We start from the raw sequence: 21324 nt of genomic DNA, 5'->3' as shown, positions 1-21324 counted from the left end.
CCTGCATCTGTATTCATATCAAGCCAGCTCAAGCCATGTTTCACTGGAAGTTCTGACAGAATTAATCCCTTTATTCTGGGGCCCCCATCAAGATTTTCTGTCCCATTCTGATGGAGAGCAGGTGTGCATGGCTACTCCTCAAATGAATTATGCTTTGAGGCACCAGCTGAAACTTTCAGGACTGGTTCCCTTTCAATATCTGTCTCCCATTACAGCATCAGCGCCTTCATCATTGCCCTGGGGTTTGTTTATGGTGCCCAGGACAAACTCGCAGCAGGGAACTAAAGGGGACTCCAGCACTTCACTGCAGCCCAGGGAGCTCAACAGCCGGGTAGGAATGAGAACCCATCTTTTAACAGCTACTGCACGGCAGCAAAGGCTGTCTCACCATGAACAGCAAAGAAAAACAAAGTGAAACAAAAAATCCCCTTTCCCACTGTAGGAACTGCACGGCTTTCTGTGGGGAGAGCTCCTCCATGGCATTTGGAGGGGTAAAAACCGCGGTGGCTGTGAAAGCCTTCACACCACGGCCATCAAGGGCACAATGAAGCTTTCATTCTCCACATCACATCGCTGAGATGTTTACACTAAAACTTTTGCTGTTATTCAGATTGCTAAGCTGCAGCTAAATAGGTTATTTTGTTTACAATAATGAATGATAAAGTAAATTTCACCTTCAAAAGAAAACTCCAGCTCTGGCTCTTTGAAGGCCTCCCCTCCCCTGCACTGTTTATAAAGGAACTGGATATGGAGTTTATAAACTTCCGAGGCGGGAAATGGTGCCTTCCACTGCTCCTTAATACCACCTTCTTTGTGTGTTGTTGCTTCTTGATGCCGGCTGTAAAGACCAGGGGAGCGAATGAAAACAGACTCAAAGAGCTGTAAATACATTTTAGGCCCCAGAGGAATCCCAAAACACCAGACCTGGAGCACCGGAGTCTTCCAGTGAACTTGCTTAGAAAAATTGTTGGCCCTGCACCCTGCAGAGAATGTCCTCCCTTGTTTGCTTCTCAGACTGTCAGAAGGACACCGTGCTGCTTTTCCTTGTGCTTCCAGGCACAGAAGAACCCCCAGATTATTTTAAAGCTGGATGTAAACACCTCCTTGGAACAGTAGCTGTTAAACTTTGTTGAAAAGTGCTTAGCAATGACAAAAAAATGTTATTTCCGAAAGGATCTCTGTAGCATCGAGGGTTTTTTTTTTGCAAATGAAAGTCCAACTTTACCACAAAAATGTCCCTGTAACCTCTTATAATTCAAAACATATTCCTTGCTTTTCAAAAGCACAGGCAAATTACCAGGGAGCCTTTCTAAAATAAGCCCGAGGTTGGATGTTTGACTTTGCGGACAGTGCTGCTTGATAATCAGCGTTTCCTTTTTTGAGTTTGCCTGTGTCGCAGTCAGAAAGGAGCTTTGCTTTGTGTGGTTCTGACCTGTTCCAGGTGAGAAGAACACAGACAATGCCTGTGCTGCAGTACTGGGAGAGAAACAGAAGTATCCCTTTCCCTTATTTTCCTGATAAATGTAGCGTTTGTGTCTCCAGCAAAACAAACAGTGGAAATCTTGTCTTTGTTCTTGTTTTTTGGGCCGTGCTGCATCCTGGCTTTCAAGGATGCAGACATTCCTGAGCTAGACATCTCCAGTGTCTGGCAGCTGCTTCTCTGACTTCGCGTTGGTTACGGAACTTAAACCCCTCTGAGGAAACGCCAGGGAAAGGCAGATCTGTGTGAAGTGCAAAGCTTTGAAACCTGGTATGAAACCCAGAGAGCTGGGCTTGGTAGGAAACTGAAGGAAACCTAAACAGTTTTGAAATTATTGGGACTATTTGGCTTCATTTTCCCAATCAGTCGATAGAAAACATGTTTTCCATTATGGACTTACATTTTTGGAAACTTAAAGGGGGCGCTGCTTGTTGTCAAAACAAGTCTTGTTTTTCACCAAATATCTTGGCTGCCTGGTTTGATTTTTGATGCTGTCCCAGCATCCCTGCAGGCAGTGAGGGCAACTGGTGCCAGGCTGTCACCTGAAATGCTGGAATCGTGGGTGCTGTGGAGTTTGGATAAGAGTCCTTGTGCCCTGAGGAGCAGTGCCAAATTCCACATGCCTGGCAGGAGTGGGAAACCCAGGAAAGAGTGATGGGAGACACCCAGCTCCTAAAAGATGCTACTTGTATCATGTCCTGCCATGCAGGAAGCCTCAAATCACAAATCTTTCATCAACCTAAAGAATGCCTGATTGTTTCTGTCCTGTTTTGCTGCTGGGTTTCTGGATCTTGGATGCTCTCGTGGAGGAGCCAAGGTGGCACCCTCTGCTCTCTGGATGAGCCATTGGAGCAGGAAGATGTTCACTGTTCTCAGGGCTGCTCTGAGGGGATAATGTGGGTTTGGGGCTCTGATCTCACACCACAGGCTGTGATTGACTTCAGGGCCAGCCCAGATGTGTTCCTAATAAATTTAGGGAAAAAACTTGTGTCAGTCTTGGTCTTCTCCCAGGAGTTCTGTCTTTAACCGATTGGTAATTGGCTGCTCAGCTGCTTTCCTGAAAGGCTGTTTATGAAGTTAGTGAGCAGACCCAGTGCAGATGGACAGATCACTTGTTCTAGTGGACAAACAAAAATGTGTTGTGTTGCAAACTTTGTAGCTGAATCATGGAAACTGTAGAATTGGGACATAATATTTCAAAATGTTAAATTCCATCTGATACATTTTAACCTTCTGCCTTTCCTGGATTGTCCTTGTACCTAGAAAAAATAACAGAAGTTAAATGCAGTAAACTTGATGAATTTGAGGTTCTGTGGCACCTTGACCAAATGAAAGGAATCATTTGCCAGGGTTACATTTATTAATGTGCACTTAAACCACAGTGAATCACAGGAGGGATAAGTGAACAGGTTCTTACAGAAAGACTGGCTTGGTCAGTGTCAGGTTTATGTTGTACAAGGGATGTGGGAAGATCAAACAATTAAGTAGTCGGATCAGTATTTGTTGGGTTTTTTTAATCAAGACACCTTTGCTGCCTTTTTTGAAGGCTCCTCTTTACTTGTCCCTGGTTATGTGACATAAATCTTGTGCTGGCAGTAATTCCCACAGCACCTTCCCATCCTTTGTGCCGTGCCAAAGGACGATTCACCTCAAGTGCCAAATTCTCTCGTGTCTTGATGAGCAGGGTAAGCCCCAGAACCAATCTGGGAAAGCTTTCAGGGGAAAATATCCCCACCTCCTTTCTTTCATATGGAGATGTGCTGGCTGGCCGTGTTTAAGACAAAGGAGCAGTCTCTGTTTATCCTAATGAGGTACTTGATGTGGAAACTGATAGCACTAATGGCCAGATCCCGAATAATTTGCTGTGTAGAAAATTGCCCAACTGTACCCACCCATCTGGTCCTCCCTGGGTGTCACATGGAGAGTGGGAGCCTTTGATTCATTCCTTGAGTAAGGGAGTGCACTGGATATTTTGCAAACTAAAAGTTTCTATCACTGAGGACAGAGATTTCTTTGTGTTTTGACCTGGGTTTTGATACTCTTCGTACCCTCCACTGCTGTGAGTGCCAAATAGTTTCTTTTTTTCATCGGGGGAGAAAGCAAGTTGAAAAAACATCGAATCCCACATCAGCTACAAACCATCCATTTTTCCATGAGGACAGGGGAGGAACAGTGTGATGGAACAGCACAGGCTCGTGCAAGCATTTCATGGTTTTGTTCTGCTCTCTGATGTTTAAACCTTTCCGTTATTCTGTGGTTGTTTCCAACTTCACAGTGATGAAAGCTAAAAACCCCTTAATGAAGGTGAGGGTGGTTGTATTTTTTTTACTCTAACAGGGTGTATTTTAAGAAAAAACAATAGTTATCATGATACACATGGAATAAATCACAAGTGGTGAAATTTATTTCTCAGACTTGTTTTTCCCTCCTTGTTCAGTGTTGCTGCCACTGCCACTGTCCCCTTGGGTTGTCTGGGATTAACTTCTCCTGCCATGGGGTTTTTACACCAAGGATTTTGACTCTGAAATTGCATCTTTCATTCAGAGGGGAAAAGTGGAGTAGTTTTCATTCCCACAGAAATTTTGAATGAACACTGAGAAAGTAAAGGCAGCAGATGGATTTTTATGGAGTGGGGAATGTCAGACTTGCCTTTTACAGGAATTGTATTGTCACACAAGAACGGAGGGGTTTGAGGAGGAATGTCTCTGCCCTTAGGTGCTTTCAGGTGCTGGTGTTAATGCCTGGGAACTGATTTGCCAGGGAAAAGAATCTTTTGCTTCTCTGCTCAGGATCCCCAAGTGCCTTCCAGGGTGGGAACTGGTGGTACAAAGTGATGCTGGGGGTTCCGCTGGCACAGGGTGACAAAACTTCCTCAACATTCAATTCCCACTGACCCCCTCCCTTCTCCTACTTGTCCCATTAGAGATCTTACAGAAGGTCTCAATGGACACCTTCTTTTCTAGCTGTTTTATCATAGAGTGTTAAGGGGTTGGAAGGGATCATTTAGTCCCATGATGGGCAGGAACACCTCCCACCAGACCAGGTTCCTCAAGGCCTCATCCAGCCTGGCCTTGAACATTTCCACAGTTGGGGCATCCACAACCTCCCTGGGCTGCGTGTTCCACTGTCTCATTATCTGCAAAGAAAAAATTTCTTCCTAATATCTAACCTGAATTTCTCTTTTTTCAACCTGTACCCATTCTGCCTTGTTCTGTGACTGCAGTTCATGACAAAGAGTCCAACTCCAGCTTCTCAGTAGCCCCTTCAGACACTGGAAGGTGCTGTGAGGTCTCCACACAACCTTCCCTTCCCCAGGCTGTGTTAATTGTGTTAAAGTTTCCTTTCTAGCGTAATTTTCTTGGTTCAGCCTTGGAGGGCTGAAGGGCCCTGCTCTCAGCCAGTCTTCGCTCCTCTGGGAGCCAGAGAGACCCAACAGTCTTACCCCAGTGCCAGTCCTTGCTGAGCTCTTCCATTCTATAATTATGTTCAGGATTAATCACTTTCTGGTGCTTCTGGATGCCACTGCAGTGTTTGTCCCTCATTTGCTTCAGGGGTTTCACATTTGCAGAGTGTAACTGGCCACTCTTAAACGTGCCTTGGATTTTTCTTGTAAGATTTGCCTTGAATGGCATCACAGAGAAGTTGAAATAGCAATAAAACCCACTTCCTATTAAGCAGACACCATCTTGTCTCACTATGCCTTGCTTTCTTACCAAGTGTATTGTGGGATTTCATGAAAACTCATTTGTTAGATCACATTTATGTAGACACTTTAGCTGCTTTGTTCCCCTAATTCCAAATATAACAAACCTGTGATCTTAATCAGTATTTGCTTTAAAATTTTCCAGCTGGAAATTACCTCCCTGGCAAATTTGTCCAACACCGGTGGCAATGTGAAGGTGGCTTTTTTTTTTTGGTTTTGGACTTAGTTCCTTATTCTCTGTGTACAGATATGACTGTGTGGTAGGGGAGCATTTTGGGATTTCCTCCAAAGATGACTCATGTTTGCCAGATCCACCTATAGCAAAAATAAGCCAGGCCATTATAATGTGTATTATTTAGGCTACTGAATATTTTATCCAGTAGCCAGTGAACTTTCCCTGGTAGCCTCTATGGGTCAGTTTGCTTTTCTTTGCTATTTGTCCACCAAAGAGCATCAGAACCCCAGTGTGAGGGTGGAGGGTGTCTCCGTTCGGGTGTTGAGGCTCCCCTGCCCTCCAGTCTGCCTTGGTTTTGTAACCGGGAGTGGAAATTGCCCAAGGTCACCTTTGAGAAAACAACACTGTTGTTGCTGACAGTCCTCTGCCTCCTGGCTTGTTTCTGTAGGCCTGGGACTCCTGCTGCAGCAGCCTGTGGGAGTCCTGGTGGTTAATGAGTGTTAATTTCCTAGATAGTGCCGGGTTATCTCCATTTCAGTGAGAGTTTCGCCTTGCAAAACCTCAGCTGCAGCAAGGAGCTAGTTGTGGGTGGTGAACTGGTGGTAGCTGCGTTTCACAGGAGCCGTGGAGCTGATGGGATGGGCTGAGAGAACCGGGGGAAACGTTCTCAGTCTGCAGTCTGTGCCTGTGGATTCCCCAGAGAGCCAGAACTGCTCTGATCAGGACCAGACAATAGTCCCCAGCTGATTAGTGCTGCCACCTCCTCTGAGAGCGACATCTCCTGAAGCGTGCAGAGGTGGAGGGCAAAGTTCCTCATGCCTTATCCAAAGCAAGATCTTCCTGCAGAAACTTCCTCACCAGTAGCAGCATCTGCAGTTGGGCCTGGGATGGCAGCTGTCAAATACAACCGTGATGGACTTCACACAACTGGAATAGAAGTTGAAAAGATTTGTAGCTGCAATTTTTTTTCAGCTCAAGACACTCTTTTCGCTATTTCCACTCTTTTCTATTCTCCAGCATTTTGTTGCTGACACCTCTGTCCACCGGCCTCCGGCCCTTTTTAAACACTTTGTGTGGAGCCAGGAGCAGCTGCTTTGCCGTGTCTGTATCACGGGTGTTTACGGAATTCCTTTTGAAATAAATGCGAGGTTAAATGGAAGATGGTTGTCTCCACTTACGGATTCTGTGGGTGAAGTTAAACACTTGGATCTAAAGCTAAACAAAAGCGTGAGCTATGCATTTCCCAGGATGAAATTGCCCTGGTTATGGTGCTTCTTTTGCTTCCCCCCTACTTCCCCTGCTAATTTATAGAGTTACTTCCTAATATTTACAGATATTACTTTCCTAAAAGTAGATTGTTATCAATGCTTTAGTGCCCCCTCAGGGCTGCAGCAACAGGGTGACCTAATTGGCTTCACTCCTCCCAGTTTAAATTCCTTCTGTAGAAACAGGAATAATTCCTTGGACAGGGAAAGGTTTCTAGCAGGATCCCACCTGCCCAGCAGTGCTCCGGCTCCCCTGGACTGCGGCGGTGGAGTCCCGCGGAGGGAGGAGCTCTGCAGCCCGGGCACTGAGCTCCACGCCACCTTTGGAAGCTCCGGCTCCTGCCGCTGCCCTTCCCTGGCGCTGGCATGGCCGGCTGGGTTGTGTAACGTCCTGCAGGAGAACCGGCTCCGGGACTCAGCGGCGGTGATTAATCGGGGAAACATCTAACAACCTTAAATGGCAGCAAATTTATTTTGGCAGGTGGAGACTTGAGAAAGTCCCTGCTCCACGGAGGGAGCGTTGGTCTGAAGTGCTCAGATCACATTTTGTTTGTCCTAACACTGTCTCCGGTCTCAAACTTTTACCAGTGCACTGAAATCTCCTTTTTACACATCTCTGTGCCATGATTCCCACTCCAGGTCAAGGGTGACGTTTTTTCAGCCCCACAGTGAACTGCAGAAGTGCCATTGCTTCCTGCCCCGGGGACTGCAGTGCCCGTACCTGTGGGTGAGGTGTCCCTGGGCAGTGATGTGGGGACAGCCACAGCTCTGTGCTCTTTCCAAACCTTACGAACTGGCACTGCAGATAATCCCCGATGTCCTCTGGGAGACTGGGCAGGATGAAGTCATGTACCAGCCTGCCAGACCAAATATTTCAAATATTCTTGTTATAATCTCTCTGAAGGTGAATAAGTAACTGGGTTCATCTGAGAGAGTTCTTTAGGAGTGCACTGGATTACGATTGGGGTTTAGATTTAGTGAGATAATAATCTACCTTTAAAAGATCCTTCATAAGCTATGGATAAAGGAGAATTGATTACTCTGAAAATTTTAATAATAATATGTGAATTATTTTTATTCAAAAGCTCCAAATTCTCAGCATTTTTTCTGTATATTTTGATTTAGAATTCAGTTTTAACTCGAGGAATAGTTTGCTGGATTTTTTTCTTCTTTAATCTTGTTGGCCAACGTGAGTTTTGTTGGTGTACCCATAAATTTCACGGAAGTTTGTTTATTTTACTGAGGCTCTGTTCAGGGCAGAAAGTACATACCTAAACCTGAATTTCATATGCTCTCGAAAACTTTCAGCCTCTCTTTCAGATTGCAATGGTTAGGTAGGACTAAAAATGGCTGTTTCTATCATGTTGCTGTTGCTCAAGATGTGGCCCACACTGGCAGTGGTTATAGGAGTTTTTTTAGTTATTAAATTAATTTTCTCTTTACCAGCAAGAGCAGTACTGTTGTTGCTTCCAACCCTGTGGTAAAGCAAAGACATCAACAGGCAGGAACTGCACACCACTGAAAACCCTGAGCTGGTGTTTGCCTTTAAAAAGCCCAGCAGCACAGACTTGAGACAATCTCTCTGCACACAGACGAGCTGTTAGTCTGGCAGGATGTAATTTCATTTTCCTGAGTAGTTTGATTTCTTTTTGGCCTGTCTGTGCTTCAGCTCGTCACTGCTCTTGTGCTGAATTGATGTTGACTCTAAGGTAGTTTTCTGAGTAATTCAAGCAAAGGATATTTGTGAAAAGATTGTGATTTGCTTTTATCTATAGCAAATACATGCTATCAAGAGAACTTATAAATGCTAAACTTCTAGGCCCATCTGTACATAATTTTCCAAGTCACATTTTATGGCTGCAGCTCCTAGTGCAGAGAACCAGCTGGCAGACATTGTTCTTTGGTTTTTAACAGGGTATGAAGGCCCAGCCCACGTCTGACACAGCCCACAGACTGGCTTAAGAGTTCATTCAGTTTACTTAAAATCCTATGGCAAGTCTAATTTCAGGCATGTTGATTTCCTCAGAAAGCTTTTGTTAGTTTGGCTAGTGGCCACATTATGTAAGATATAATTATTTGGCCTCAAAGTGGTGATTTCAGCCAGGGAACAGTGTAAAGCTGGCTGTGGGCTGTGTTGTGGCAGCAGCATTGCAAGTGACACAGGTGAGGTGTGCCCATAACGGCTCTGGCTCCTTGGTGTATGTGTCCTATTGCCCTCCAGGTGCCTCTGATTGTTCTCAGTGCAGGCAGAGAAATCAGAAAACAACCAGGAAAACCTTTTTTCATGTTTTCTGAAGGGCTTTGTGGCTGCAGCTGTTAACTCCCATGCAACTCTTCTTCTCATGGACATGAGCTGCCACAGTCAGGGTTGACTCCAGAGCAGCCCCTGGGGAATGTCTTGGGTGGCTTTGCCACCCTTTTTGTCTGGTCTGACCAGAGCTGTGTTCAGAGAATCAAACACTCTGGTTCTGCTGGCACAGTAGCCACAGCTGAGATGTTTTAAAATATGTTTTCCTGATATTGAAAAGAATTGTTAGGAACCTCCTTAAATTCTCTTCAAGCAGCTACTTCATTTTCCTTGGTTGTTTTTTTTTTTTTCCTTTGCCCTAGATGGAGTCAGTCGAGGCAGTCTGGAATAATGTGTGTGGAATCGACAGGCCATGTTCTGTCACACACAGCTTTCCTTTGAGATGACCTTTAAGCCTTGCATTAGTTGCATTTCCATTTAGGGAATCCTTGAGCTATTGGATATTATTGGTGGGGGGGAAGGCTGAGATAGAATCAGAATTTTCAGTGTTTGTTTTCTGATAGTAAATTGCCTTCTTGCGTGTCATCCAAAAGTTCACACAACCAATACTCCAAAGTGGGCTGCTCTCGGAGGTGGCAGCAGCAGCAGCTCTTGTGCTGAGGAGCTGTGTGGGGCAGAGCAGGGACACACTGAGCACAGGGACAGGGGACACAGGAGTGTGCCCTGCTCAGGCTCTGGAGAAGGCAGGTCCCTGTTGGGCCATTTTGTCCCTCTCCCTCAAACGTGGAATTCTGGGACAGCAGAGCTTGGCAGGGCTTGATTTTATCAGGAGCTTTGGCCTATGCTTGTCAGTGCAACTCCCAGTTTCACTTTAGTCTCTAATCCTGTTTTGGAAACTCACTTCCTTTTCCTCCTCTTGTGCCATTTTATGGTTTAGATGCACTGTTCTCATGATGTTTCACTACTGTGTTGAGAATAAACTGTGGTTTCCTCTGCGTTCTCCAGCATTCACATCCATAACAGTGGATAGGGATGGTCCTGGGGCTCAGTGCTGCTCTCCCTGCAGCTCCTCTCAGCCAGCCCCTCCTGCTCCTGCACCTTGCTCCCTGGCTCTCCTGGCAGGAACAGTCCTGGGGGATGCTCTGGCACAAAGATCCCTCTGTCCTGACAACAAAGAACAGTCCTTCGTTCCTGTGTGAACGTCTGAAGCTTCTCAGTCCTAAGACAAAGCAGGGAATGTGACCAGCAGTGCAGGAATTAACTTGCTTTAAAGTGTTTTTCCTGTCTAAAGCGTTTATGTCTCTGGGAGGTGGCATCAGCTCTCCTCTTGGGAAAGCTCAGATTAGTATTACGTGGTCTAAATACTTGTCATGTATTTACTACTGATTTATCAGGTAGTGTAGGGATGAACCAAAGCAGTGACTGCTGACAGACCACCTTGGCCAAAGTGGCTGAGGGGTTAATTTTCAAAGTCACATCCCTTTACTGAAGGTACCAGCCTGACACTTGTTTTGCAGTGGTGGAAGGTGCAAATCTTTCTGCTGGAGGGTTTTGTGGTCACAAGTCACTGAACCTAGTTTACAGCTATTTTTATTATCTTCATTTCCTTCATCTATACAGGATGCTTGTGCTCTTAACGTCCTAGTTTTTGCTGTAATTCATTGAGTGCCAGCTGTGAGGGAGGCACTGCTGTAATTGCAGCTCTGCCTGGGAGTGCCAGCACCTTGTGTCCTGCTGCCGTGTCAACCTCTCTGTTTGCAACAGGCCCTTGTTTGGATGCCACCCTGAATGATCTGTCAATAGCTGAAATAATACCTTGATCCCAGAGCGAGTAGTGCTGCCAGAAATGCCTCTTGCTGGCCTGGCTGGCCCTGTGTCACAGCTAATAAATAACCTGTCCTGGTGCTCCCAAACTGCCCTTCCCGTGCTTCCCTCTGCTGGGGCGGGTACAAACCACGCCTTCATGATGGGAGCACCAGCCACAGCAGCCCAAATTCTGGCTGACTGTGGCTACAATCGTGGCCTGGCTGGACTGCTCTCTTCATTGCTGTCAGCTGTGGTGTGATGACAGTTGTCTCTAATAATTCCCCCCCCCCACCTTCCCCCCCCCCCCCCCCCCCTTTTTTTTTTTTTTTTTTTTCCCCTTTTAATTAAGCTTGGGTACAATGTGAAAGAGAGAGGTGGGAACATGAGGGGGCCACGAACCAATTCAGGGTTCAAGAAGCAGCAATAAAAGTGCTATTATGAATGAGCAATGGCTTGTAAAGGGCTCCAATCTGGTGATGTAGGTTACTGGGCTGATACCATTGCTTTAATAACGGTCCTTTAGTCTGGTTAGATGTTTGACAGTTCTTTCAGCTTGACTGTGAGGGATTGGTCCCTTGTGAATTTTGGATTATTTCTCCAGGTCTCTTTTCCAGTTGTAGAACCTGTGTAATAACACTGAGCTGCAGAGCACGCTGCTGTTCCTGATCAGACTGGGACGATCACAAGCTCAGTAATTGCAGTGCTGTTGATGTAATTATCACCCAACAAGCTGTAATTTGAAAATGGGCCCCACTGCTTGGCCATTGTGGTGCTGTAGTTTGGAAGCTGTTAAAATACTGATCCCTTTGTTTTGTTCTGCACTGCTTCTATCTGCTCAGGCTGTGATGAAAACCTCCTGCGTGCCCTTTGCCTTGTAATTACACATTTACAAACAATCGATGCTGTGGGGAAAGTGCAGCAGGAGGCTGTGTTTAAATAAGCAGTCCCACATCAGTGCAGTTTCTGCAAGTGCCATATGTGTGTGCTGGGTTGTGTATCAGCAGCTGGTCAGTGTTTTATGAAGTGCTGTCCCAGCACTGAGGGGTTTTCCCTGCAGAGGCTGCTGGGAGCAGCAGGAGAGACTTTGATGCCTTTGGAGGCACAAATGTTGCACAGCCAGGGCAGTCTTACCTTGCCGTTCATACCAGGGCATCTTAGGTACCTGTTCTCTCAGGTCTCTTTGGAAACAGGGTTCAAACAGGTCATCAGGAAGGACTTTGGGAGCAAAACAATCTGAACCTACCCAGTTAAACCAGGGATACAAGTCCTGCCCTGCACTTTGAAGCAGTGATCAGTATGTGAGGAGGCAATCACTGATGAAAAAGAATCCCACATTTCTGCAAGTCCCCCTGGTTCATGGAGGTGATGGTTGCTGTTGTGTGTGTCATTTCACTGTTTGAAATGAAATGGTGCTTTACAGTCTCAGTAACACCTGGGTGTCAGCACCCTCTTCTTTCCTGACTTACTGAGGAAGATGAGTGGCTTAAAACATAGTTCAGCAGCAAGTTAATGTTTAGTTGTAGAAATATCTGTTTTATTTCCTGTACATTTAATCCTCAGCTGCCCTGGAGTGGATGATCTGGTTGCAGATTAACCGCAGTGCTGATAAAGGTGCACGTGGGCTCCATTCAGAGGCAGCTGGGTCCTGGCAAGGTGCAGGAGCCCAGGTGTGGAGCTGGCAGAACCTGCCCATGCTGCTTCCCGGTGGGAGCTGCTTCCTCACCCTGTGCAGCTCCAGCTCGTGAGGCTGCAGAGCTGAGGGGGCTCTATGCAGAGGTTTTGGCCTTTTGCCACCATATTCCCTGAGCAGGAGCCCTGGAGAAGAAATCTGTCAGGAGGTGATCCCCACTTCTGTAGTGTGGACACTGTACAGGAGTTACTGTTGTTAAAATCTCCTTTTTCAGTCAGTGGAAACCTGGTCAGTTCAGGTGATAAATCAATCCCAAAAGTTCAGCTGCCTAATGCAGGTATCCCAGGGAGGGTTTGTGGCTGGTGAGTCAGGAGCAGGGCTGGCAGCTGGGAATGCAGGGACTCCACTGTGGTTTGGTGAACCAGCTGTGGCCTGCAGGGCCACTCACAGGGAGGAGATGTGACCTGGCCTACACAGGTACCCTGTGGGAGCAGAGTGTGGGACTGTGAACAGCTCTCCAGCATATCCCTGTCGAGGACTGCTGCTGGTGCTGGGCAGTGTCTGCTGGGCTAGGGGCTGGTGAGGACACTGGGCCTATGGGGGGAACAGGAACCCCCTGCAGCAATCACAAAGCTGAAGTGGCTTTTGTAAAAACGAGGCTCACAGCATCAGCGGTGCCCCTGCCGAAGATGCTGGATCCCAGTGGATGCAACCCAATTATCCAGAACGCTGAGCTATTCATTTCCAGCTGAGTAATGGGCTGTGAATGGCAGGGTCATGGATCAGCACAGAGGGTGATGAGAGGACACCGCAGGAACTGTGTGACACCAGGCACCAGCTCAGGGAGCTGCGTGAGGTGCCTGGATGTTGTGGGAGAAGATGCAGTCAAAAAAGCAGAGGAAATGTTCCTATGACTTCATAAGATACTAGCAGGTTTTGTTATAATACTTATAAACAGATTTGTGTCTCTGTACTTAATGCAGGATAAATGAGAAGAAATGGAGATGGTTAATGGGGTGTAGAGTTATGAGTGGTTTGTGGAGGACAGTAAGTCAAGTCTGAATTTACAAACTGAAAATGGAAGCAAACCCCCAAACGTGAGTTGATGGAATTACACTGTCTGTTGCCTCCTCTCCCCCAGCCTTCCTTCTCTCCCCACTTCTGCTCCCTCCCCGTATCCCCACCAAAGAAAGGGAAGGAGAAAGAATTTAAAGCCTAACACTGGTGAAGCAGCCTTGGGTGCAAGAGGGGAAACGCTGAGCTCTCCTTGCTGGCTGGGTGCACAGGTGGGTTGTTTGTTTGGACAGACTGACCCTGTGTCCTGGGCCTTCCACTCGGTGCTTGCAGAGGCCACACAGGATTCCTTCATCCTCAGCTAGTGAGGATCTGTTGTTCTCTTCTCTGGAGCTGGATGAGCCGCAGCCCAGATATTTCCAGAGTCCTCTTCGAGTGGTGTTAAACTGTTTTGGATCTCTGGTCTGTCTTGCTTGAGGTTACATCAACAGATCTGGACTAAGGGAAGGATTTTTCTTGTCTCAGGTTACTGGACAGTTTAGGAAGGTTTTTGCATGGCCCATTTCCTGGAACTGTTGGCATTTCCACTGCTGAACTGCGATTATTTTAGGACTGAGACAGACATTTCACTCCTCAAGCAAATACCTTCAAAAGATGACTCATGCTTGCGTGAGAGAGAAGGAGGAGGGACAGTTAGCTCCGTTTTACCTTCTCTGGCCTGGGACTTTGAAAGAAGTGTAGATAAGGTGATAGTAACTGTCCTTATCAGCATAATGACCTGTGCAGCTATCAGAGCTGCTGATTTTCTATATGTAGGAGCATTTCCTTAACTGTCAGTGTCACTCTGTACCCAGCTAGAGGCCAAAGAATGGTGTTTAAGATGAGTGTAGATATGAAGTGTCAAATTCCTTTGTTCTCCTGCTCAAAGGACAGAGATGTGAACAGGAAATAACTGAGCTTTATTTCTCTTCCTGTAAGTCTCTCTTAAATATATTTAGGAGGAAAAGAGTAATTTCATAAATACATTCCACTCTCCTTTTGACAAAACCAGGATTTGTAGTAATTTTATTGGCACTGCATAAAAGTGCTGTGACTGAAACACTTGAACTCTGTCTTTTATCTGCAGGTCCATCAGGTCATGCCATTGAATCCAAAGCTACAGATGCATTTTCTGACTGGATTGTCTAAGTGGCCTTTTTATTCCTCAGATTCAGTCAGAGGAGTGTGGACAGTATTTGTTAGGAAGAGTCTTGTGTAAACGTAAACCTTTGAAGTTAATTTTACATACATACATCAAAAATAAAGACTCATGGAATCACAGAATGCTTTGGGTTGGAAGGAATCTCAAAGCCCATCCAGTCCCACCCCTGCCACGGGCAGGGACACCTTCCACTATCCCAGGGTGCTCCAAGCCCTGTCCAACCTGGCCTTGGACACTTCCCAGGGATCCAGGGGCAGCCACAGCTGCTCTGGGCACCCTATGCCAGGGCTCCCCCCCACTCCCAGGGAGGAATTTCCTTCTGATATCCCATCTAACCCTGTCCTCCTTTACCTTATTGCCATGGCTACAATAAACAAAAAGAATATGAAAATGCTGTAATCCTTGAGGATTGGGATGTGTGAGAGAGCCATGTATTAGTGAGTGCTGCATTACATTTTATACAATATCTAAAATGCAAGTAGTAAGAGTTCTGTATATTGTGAGTTCAAATTCTGGCATTCAAAGCAGAATTTCTTAAGTTCACCAAAGGCTGCTTTGGGGTGAGGGTGGCAGCTTTTTGCTGCTCATGGATAATCATGGATAAGCTGATGTCATGATGTGTGTGCTGATATATGATTGGCAGTTGTATTCCACTGTGGATTGCCACCTAAATGTATGGATTGTCAGTGCTTTCCCACTGGCACAGGAAAATGTTCTGAGAAACCTGAAGCACTCCATTGTTTCCAGAAGTCCTTGGAAAACTGGCAGTAGAGCCATTCCCCTCATTTGTTATTACCTGCTGGAGGCTGACCACTGAGTATGTGAGGAGCTGAGTGACCATTCCTGTGTTTATATTTATTGGTAATTCAAGAAGATCTTGATTATTCCAATGATATGAATATGAATGAGATATCCATTAATCTTTTGTGCAGCAGGGATGAGTGTAAGAACGCTGACACAAACCACTTGACTTTAAAAAAAGCATAGACAATATGGAAAACAAAAATATGTTTTCCATCTAGTAGATTACTTTCACTGTTTGTAAAAGGTGTAAAGAGATTAACGGTTTGTGACTGCCAGACTTGTTGATTCCAAGTGTTTTTTGTGTTTCCTGCTGTTCTGTGAGGGCTCAGCAGCTGATTGCTCAGGGGAGGGAAGGAGAGAGGGAGGTAGCTGTGTTTGGAGGAGGATGTGTCAGCTCTGAATTGTTAATTAAGCTAATTTCTTTTAAAAAACAACTAAATAAAGCTGATAGCAAAATTAATTGGAAAACCCGTGCTGCTCTTCCTGGAGCTCCCAGTTGTGTTCAGCTGCTACCCGGAGCTGCCCGTGTGTGTCAGAGCTCGGCAGGGGCTGTTTGGGAGCCCCTGGGGAGGGTGCAGTGCCCTGCCCTGAGCGGGGCTCCCCTGTGTAACAGGGATGGGATCATGCTGCTCTCAATGTATGACTGGGTCTGCCAAAGCTGAGGGGCATTTCACCACCACCCCAGGCTAAATCAGTGCTTTCACTAAATAATTAGTGGTCGAAAACATCTTCATTAAACTTTTTGATAAACTGTAGCACTGATCTGACTTTTGGAGATTGTAATTAGCTAATGCTCATTACCTGGCAATTGATATGTCACAGAAGTAGAAGCCTGCCTGAATCCTCGGGTTGATTTGTCCTTCAAAAGGTCCTGTTTTAAATAATTTCACAGGGCTCTGAATTCCACTGGCCTGGGATTAAAAATTTAATGGTGTGGTCAAAGCCAGCTTGGCTTGTGGCAGATAAATTGAAGATGCTTTTCAGGTTAGCTGCATGTTAATTCTGATTTGTGTGGTATTTGTGCTGTCTCACATTACTATTACTTGAACAGTCTTTCAGCTTCTGAGTGGGAGCTGTCTTTGACAGAAAAAAAAAAATGTCGAATGTAAGGGAAGTAAATAAACCCAATCTTTCCGGTGATAATTTGAACCGATAAACCAAGCAGCACGTACATCAAGTAATCTGTTTTACTAATCAAACCTTTTAAGTCCTTTTCCATCTTGCTAATGTTCCCCTGGGTTATCTGTGTACAGTTGCCATTTAGGAATTCACTCCTTTTGCAGTGGATGATGAATGCATAAATAGCAGCTCTCCTGCTGCTCAGCTGCTTTTCCATGCAAAGAATGTAAAGTGAGGTACTTCAGGCCACTGTGCAAATTCATTTGCTTATCTGCCAGTTCTGCCCTGCACTTCATATCCCACAAGGGTGTTTGAAGCATTCCCTGTGTTGTTCCCTTTCTTTTTCTGGTTTTGAAATTGACTTTCAGTGAGAGGGAGAAAGATCCTGATACTGAATCTCCCAGCTCAGTCACACTCATGAATTTAAGTGAAGCCACTGCACTTGGTTGTAGTTAAAAACCCTTTTGTTTCCCACTCAAACTTTCTGTGAAATATTAGTTGCTCTTCAATTGGAAGAACAAACTTTCCGTGTTTACTGGGCCTTTTCACGCTGACGTGATCTGGTCCCTTACAGAGCTGAAGTTTTGTCTTCCAGGGCACCTTCTGCTCTGCTCTTGGTGATGGGGGAGACTGGGAGATGGAGAAGAGGGGTTTCAGTGCAGTTCTGTTCCAATCTCCATTAGGGACATGAAGCTTTTCCAGTACAAAACAGAAAATACTTGAAAGAAAGCCTTAGAACAAACCTGAGCCAAATCTATATTCAAACTGGGAAGCTTTTCCTGACTAGCCATGCTTTCAAGGGAGCACGGGGAAAAGTCCTTTCAGCCTGAGCAGTTCATGGACATTCTGTTGAAACATACTTGCTTTGTGATTTGTGAACTTAATTTTCCCCTCCACTGCTTGTGATTGTTTGTCCACGTGCTCTGGCTGAGGCCGTTGGTGTCTGGAAGGACTTGGTGGCCTTGTAGGGGTGGTCGAGCTCACAGCTGTCCCTCATTGTCCCCACAGCAGACGTGGCAGAAGGGATTCTTCGCCTGAGGGGCAGGATGGGCAGCTGGAGGTGGAATGTCCTCATCTTTGCTGCTTGGAGACTCCGTGGTTTGTCCAGCAGAGCCCTTGGCTGGCACTGGAAGGGCTGGGGCAGCTTGTGGGCCAAACCACAGAGCTGAGTCACCACCACGTGCTGTGAAAGCCAGGCTGCCTGGAGGACCCCAGTGTTACAGTCCAGTGTCACAGTCCAGTATTACAGCCAGTGTCACAGCCCAGTGTCACTCACAGCCTGATGTCACAGCCCAGTGTCACTCACAGCCCAGTGTTGCAGCCAGGCAATGCGCAGGCCCATGTAAGGAGTGTCACTATTTGTTTTGGGGTGCCATGGTGCAGATCACTGCAACAACTCCAAAGGAAGCTCTAACAGTGCAGAAACACGAGTCATTATTTGCATGTTTTGCATTATTATTTTTGCCTGGTTTGTGTGGCCTGTATTTGCATAAATAAGGCACCAATTTTATTTTAGATGTAATGTTACCAGAGCACAGAGCCATTCTTTTGGAGTGCTGGCAGATGGGCTTCTGTATCTTAATGCTGCAAGATGATTCTTGGGTTTTCTGATCCCTGTCCCAAACAATGCTGCATTCAGGGGCTCCAGTAACATCCACAGATCAGCAGTGACCACGAGCTTAACAAATCAGAATATTCCTTCCCAGCAGAACAATGAAGCAGCTGAACATCAGCAGCTCCCAGCCAGCTGACTGCTAAAGGAGTCTCCAGGAATTTCCAAAGAAAACCTGTGGAATCCTGGGACTGTACCTTGGCACTTGGGCTTGTGGAGTGAGAGGAGGTGTAGTTATCACAAGGTTCTGTTAATTGAGCAACACTCCAAGGGCTTGAGGGACAACAGGAGGAGAGGGGGCTGAGTCTGTCCAGGGCTTCATGCAGGGCCCTTCCCACCACACAAATCCATTCCTCCTTCACCTGCCCACCATGGCTTGTCTCTCCCTTTCTCCAAAGCTTGGTCCTTCCCATACCTGAACACCTGTCAGGGCTTCCCCTTCATCCCGTCTAAACCAGATAGTTTAAAACCAAACACTCCTTCCCCAGTTCAGCCAGAGTGTGGACAGAGTTGGGAAAGTGGCACACCAGGTGTGTGATAGAACATGACTTAGAAAATAAGGTTGCAAATCATCAGTGCAGAGACTGATGCAGTTTCAGGTGATGGTATTTGTGAGTGGTTGTTGTTTCCTGAGTTACTGGAGAGTTGGGAGCAAGGAATAGGGGCTCAGTCATGGGCTTTGTTTTTCTGCATGTTTCTGGCTCTTTCTGTTGGGTTGAAGGATTTTATAGCCCTTCCAGCATCCCTCACAAGGTTATTTGGAAGCATCAGCTTGCCTGGACACCACTGGGACAAAGCCACAGCTGCAGAATTCACACCCCACTGAACCAAGGCAAGGGAATCAGTCAGGATCTTCCTCATGGTGCAAATCTGTCCATCCACCAGGCAATGCCCTGGTGTTTGCCTTTTGGGCAGGTGTTTTTGCAGTTTTGTCCCCTGAAATGCCTGAAGGTAGCAAATCCTTTAACACAAGGGTGTACAGTCCAACATGCAAAGCTGAATTCCCAATATTGAAGACTGGGAAAATCATGATGTGGCACCTTACAGTTAATATGGACACAGGGTTTGGAAAGAGGAGGTGAATGGAGGTGAAATGTCCTTTTAAAGTGCCTGAGTGCTGTAACATCAGAGTGCAAGGAGCATAATGGATCGTAAAGTTAGTTGTTGGTCAGTGCAGGAAGCCAAATCTTCTAAACACATCCATAAAATAAGCTCAGCCATATCCATCAGGGCTCCCTGGTCCTTTGCTCTGCCACTGATCTGCAGCTTTCACTGAACAGTCTCCAGCCTGTGTTGACCAGGATCCTCCATTCCCATTTTCCTTTTGTATGGGCCTGTGTTGTGTTCTGTTTAATATTTTCTTCCCACTGCCTGGCAGGATGATTCTCATCTCCCCAGGTATTTAGAGGTGATCTCTTCCACTTTTTCCTCCTCCTCAGTAGTTTTGTGAGTCTCATTTAAATGAGTTCCTCTGCATGACAGGCTCAGTGCTCCAGCTGGCTCTGGGTGTGATGGGAGCAGAGAGGAGACCCTACCTGACTGCTGAGCTTTCTTTTATTTTTTACTGTCCCTTTAGAGGTTATGTGCTTTTATTTGGCAGATAAAAAGTTAGAGATTATGGGCAGATGGCGGCCTCTTGTTTGCTGCTATCCCAAGTCTGTTCTGCTCTTTCCTGATTAGATCTGGGCTCCCAGGATAATTCCTCCTCAGAACAGCACTCAGGGCACCGTCCTGCCCAGAGCACAGCAACGTGGTTACTGCACTCAGATTTTACCATGTCCCAGGCAGATTTTCACGTGGAAACTGGGAGTGTTTTACTGCTCCACACGCAGGGAGCAAACTGCTTCCCTCTACCTGTGCTGGCAGCAACTTCCTCCCTTGTGAGGGTTGGAATAAACCACAAAGCATTGTGTGGAGGCTTTTCCAAGAACTTCCCTTTGACTCCTTATCTGTGTGGAGTCTGCTTGTGCCTTCTGCTGTGCTCCAGAGCTGGAAAAGGAGTGCAGGGCTCCCCTGCTGCAGAGAGAGCTCGGCCAGTCTGACGCAAATAGAAATGAAAGTTCAGTGACTCCTGTGTTTAGTGGTTTGGCGTTTTTCCAGTGCAAGGTTAGCGCTTTATATTTAAGGAGAGGGATTTTAATGTTATTCCTGGTCCTACATCTCCCAGTTTTAGACTTTTTTCAATGTTCATTAGAGCTGGCTTAGCGTCCATCTCCCATTTTCCTTCCTCTGACCTTACCCAGTGGGTTTGCAGAGCTAGTGGATGACTCGAGGGTCAGCTGGCTTGGAACTGAATCAGTCCCATCAAATTACAGACAATTTGCTTAAACCTTGGTTTGTTGAGGAAGATGTGGCAGTGGTCACTCGTAGTTTGCTAATTTTATTCAGAAAAAGGTGACATCATTACAAAGAACTCTTTTAACCTAATTTCCAAGCTGGCTGGAGGCTACAGATGAATGGAGTATTCCTTACCCTGCCCTGTCTGCTTCCTCCATACAGGAAAGGAGTGGTGCAGAACGCGCTCCAAATGGCATTTCCTATTTTGTTCAACTGGCAGCATCTGAACACCAAGTCCATGCAGGCCAGCTGCAAGCAAAAACCTCACCTGCACCCGACATGAATTTAATTGCAGTTTTTCTGGCCCTCAGGGTGGATCAGAACCTTGTAGACATGCATATTTTGAATATTGTAGACATGCATATTCATGATCAGGACAGACTTGGATCGTTTTCCTGGTGCAGGGAGGTTATACTGACTGGACAGTTTTTTGGTCTGTTTTTCCAAGAGCAGAAGGAATATTTTAGCCATAGTTCTGCCAAGGCAAATCCTGTTTATCTGAGTGCTCTTGTGAGAGGCTGATTCGCTGTGAGACACTTTATAAATGATTTACTGAAAGACTTGAAGTCCTGCTTGACAGCTGAGTTTATTTTGAGATTTACATAAAATAAAGTCTTTAAGCAGCACTGAACTCTCAGTAGAGAGACCTGGTATCACATAGGAAAGGCCCAAGTACCTGAGGCACAGTGTGAACTTTGCTTTAGGAAAGTCACTCTCTTCCCAAAGCACGAGGAGAATGGGATTGTTCCCTTGGGTGAGTGTAAGCTACTCATTCTTGCATTTACAAACCAGGTAAATATGATTTCACTGCCAGAAGTCTGCTTAAATTCCCTTCCTTAGTGAACACAACCTAAAGGCTCATTCTTGGCTCTTCATGAAGACAGGTTTTAATTAAATGTCTCCACACAGATTTGCAAAGAGAATGGACTC

The 21324-nt window shown here is 46.1% G+C and overlaps 1 protein-coding gene across 3 annotated transcripts in view; it reads left to right on the top strand.

Moving 5' to 3' along the window:
• MYO1D (myosin ID) overlaps positions 1-21324 on the top strand; it is a 154744-nt gene that overhangs the window by 9583 nt on the left and 123837 nt on the right. Inside the window, exon 1 of one of the 3 annotated variants that reach the window (XM_083877443.1) lies at positions 13156-13404. The exons of 1 other annotated variant lie outside the window; for it this stretch is intronic. In XM_083877443.1, the coding sequence (XP_083733569.1) occupies positions 13385-13404 (20 nt within the window). In that variant the 5' untranslated portion in view covers positions 13156-13384. Of the gene's footprint in view, positions 1-13155; positions 13405-21324 lie in introns of those variants that run through there. One more of the 3 variants, XM_083877444.1, reaches the window with a different exon arrangement.

Source organism: Zosterops lateralis, assembly GCF_965231275.1.
Source record: "Zosterops lateralis genome assembly, chromosome: 24".
NCBI classification, from domain to species: Eukaryota; Metazoa; Chordata; class Aves; order Passeriformes; family Zosteropidae; genus Zosterops; species Zosterops lateralis.
Note: the sequence above shows the minus strand (reverse complement) of the source record. Positions and strands in the feature narration are given on the sequence as shown.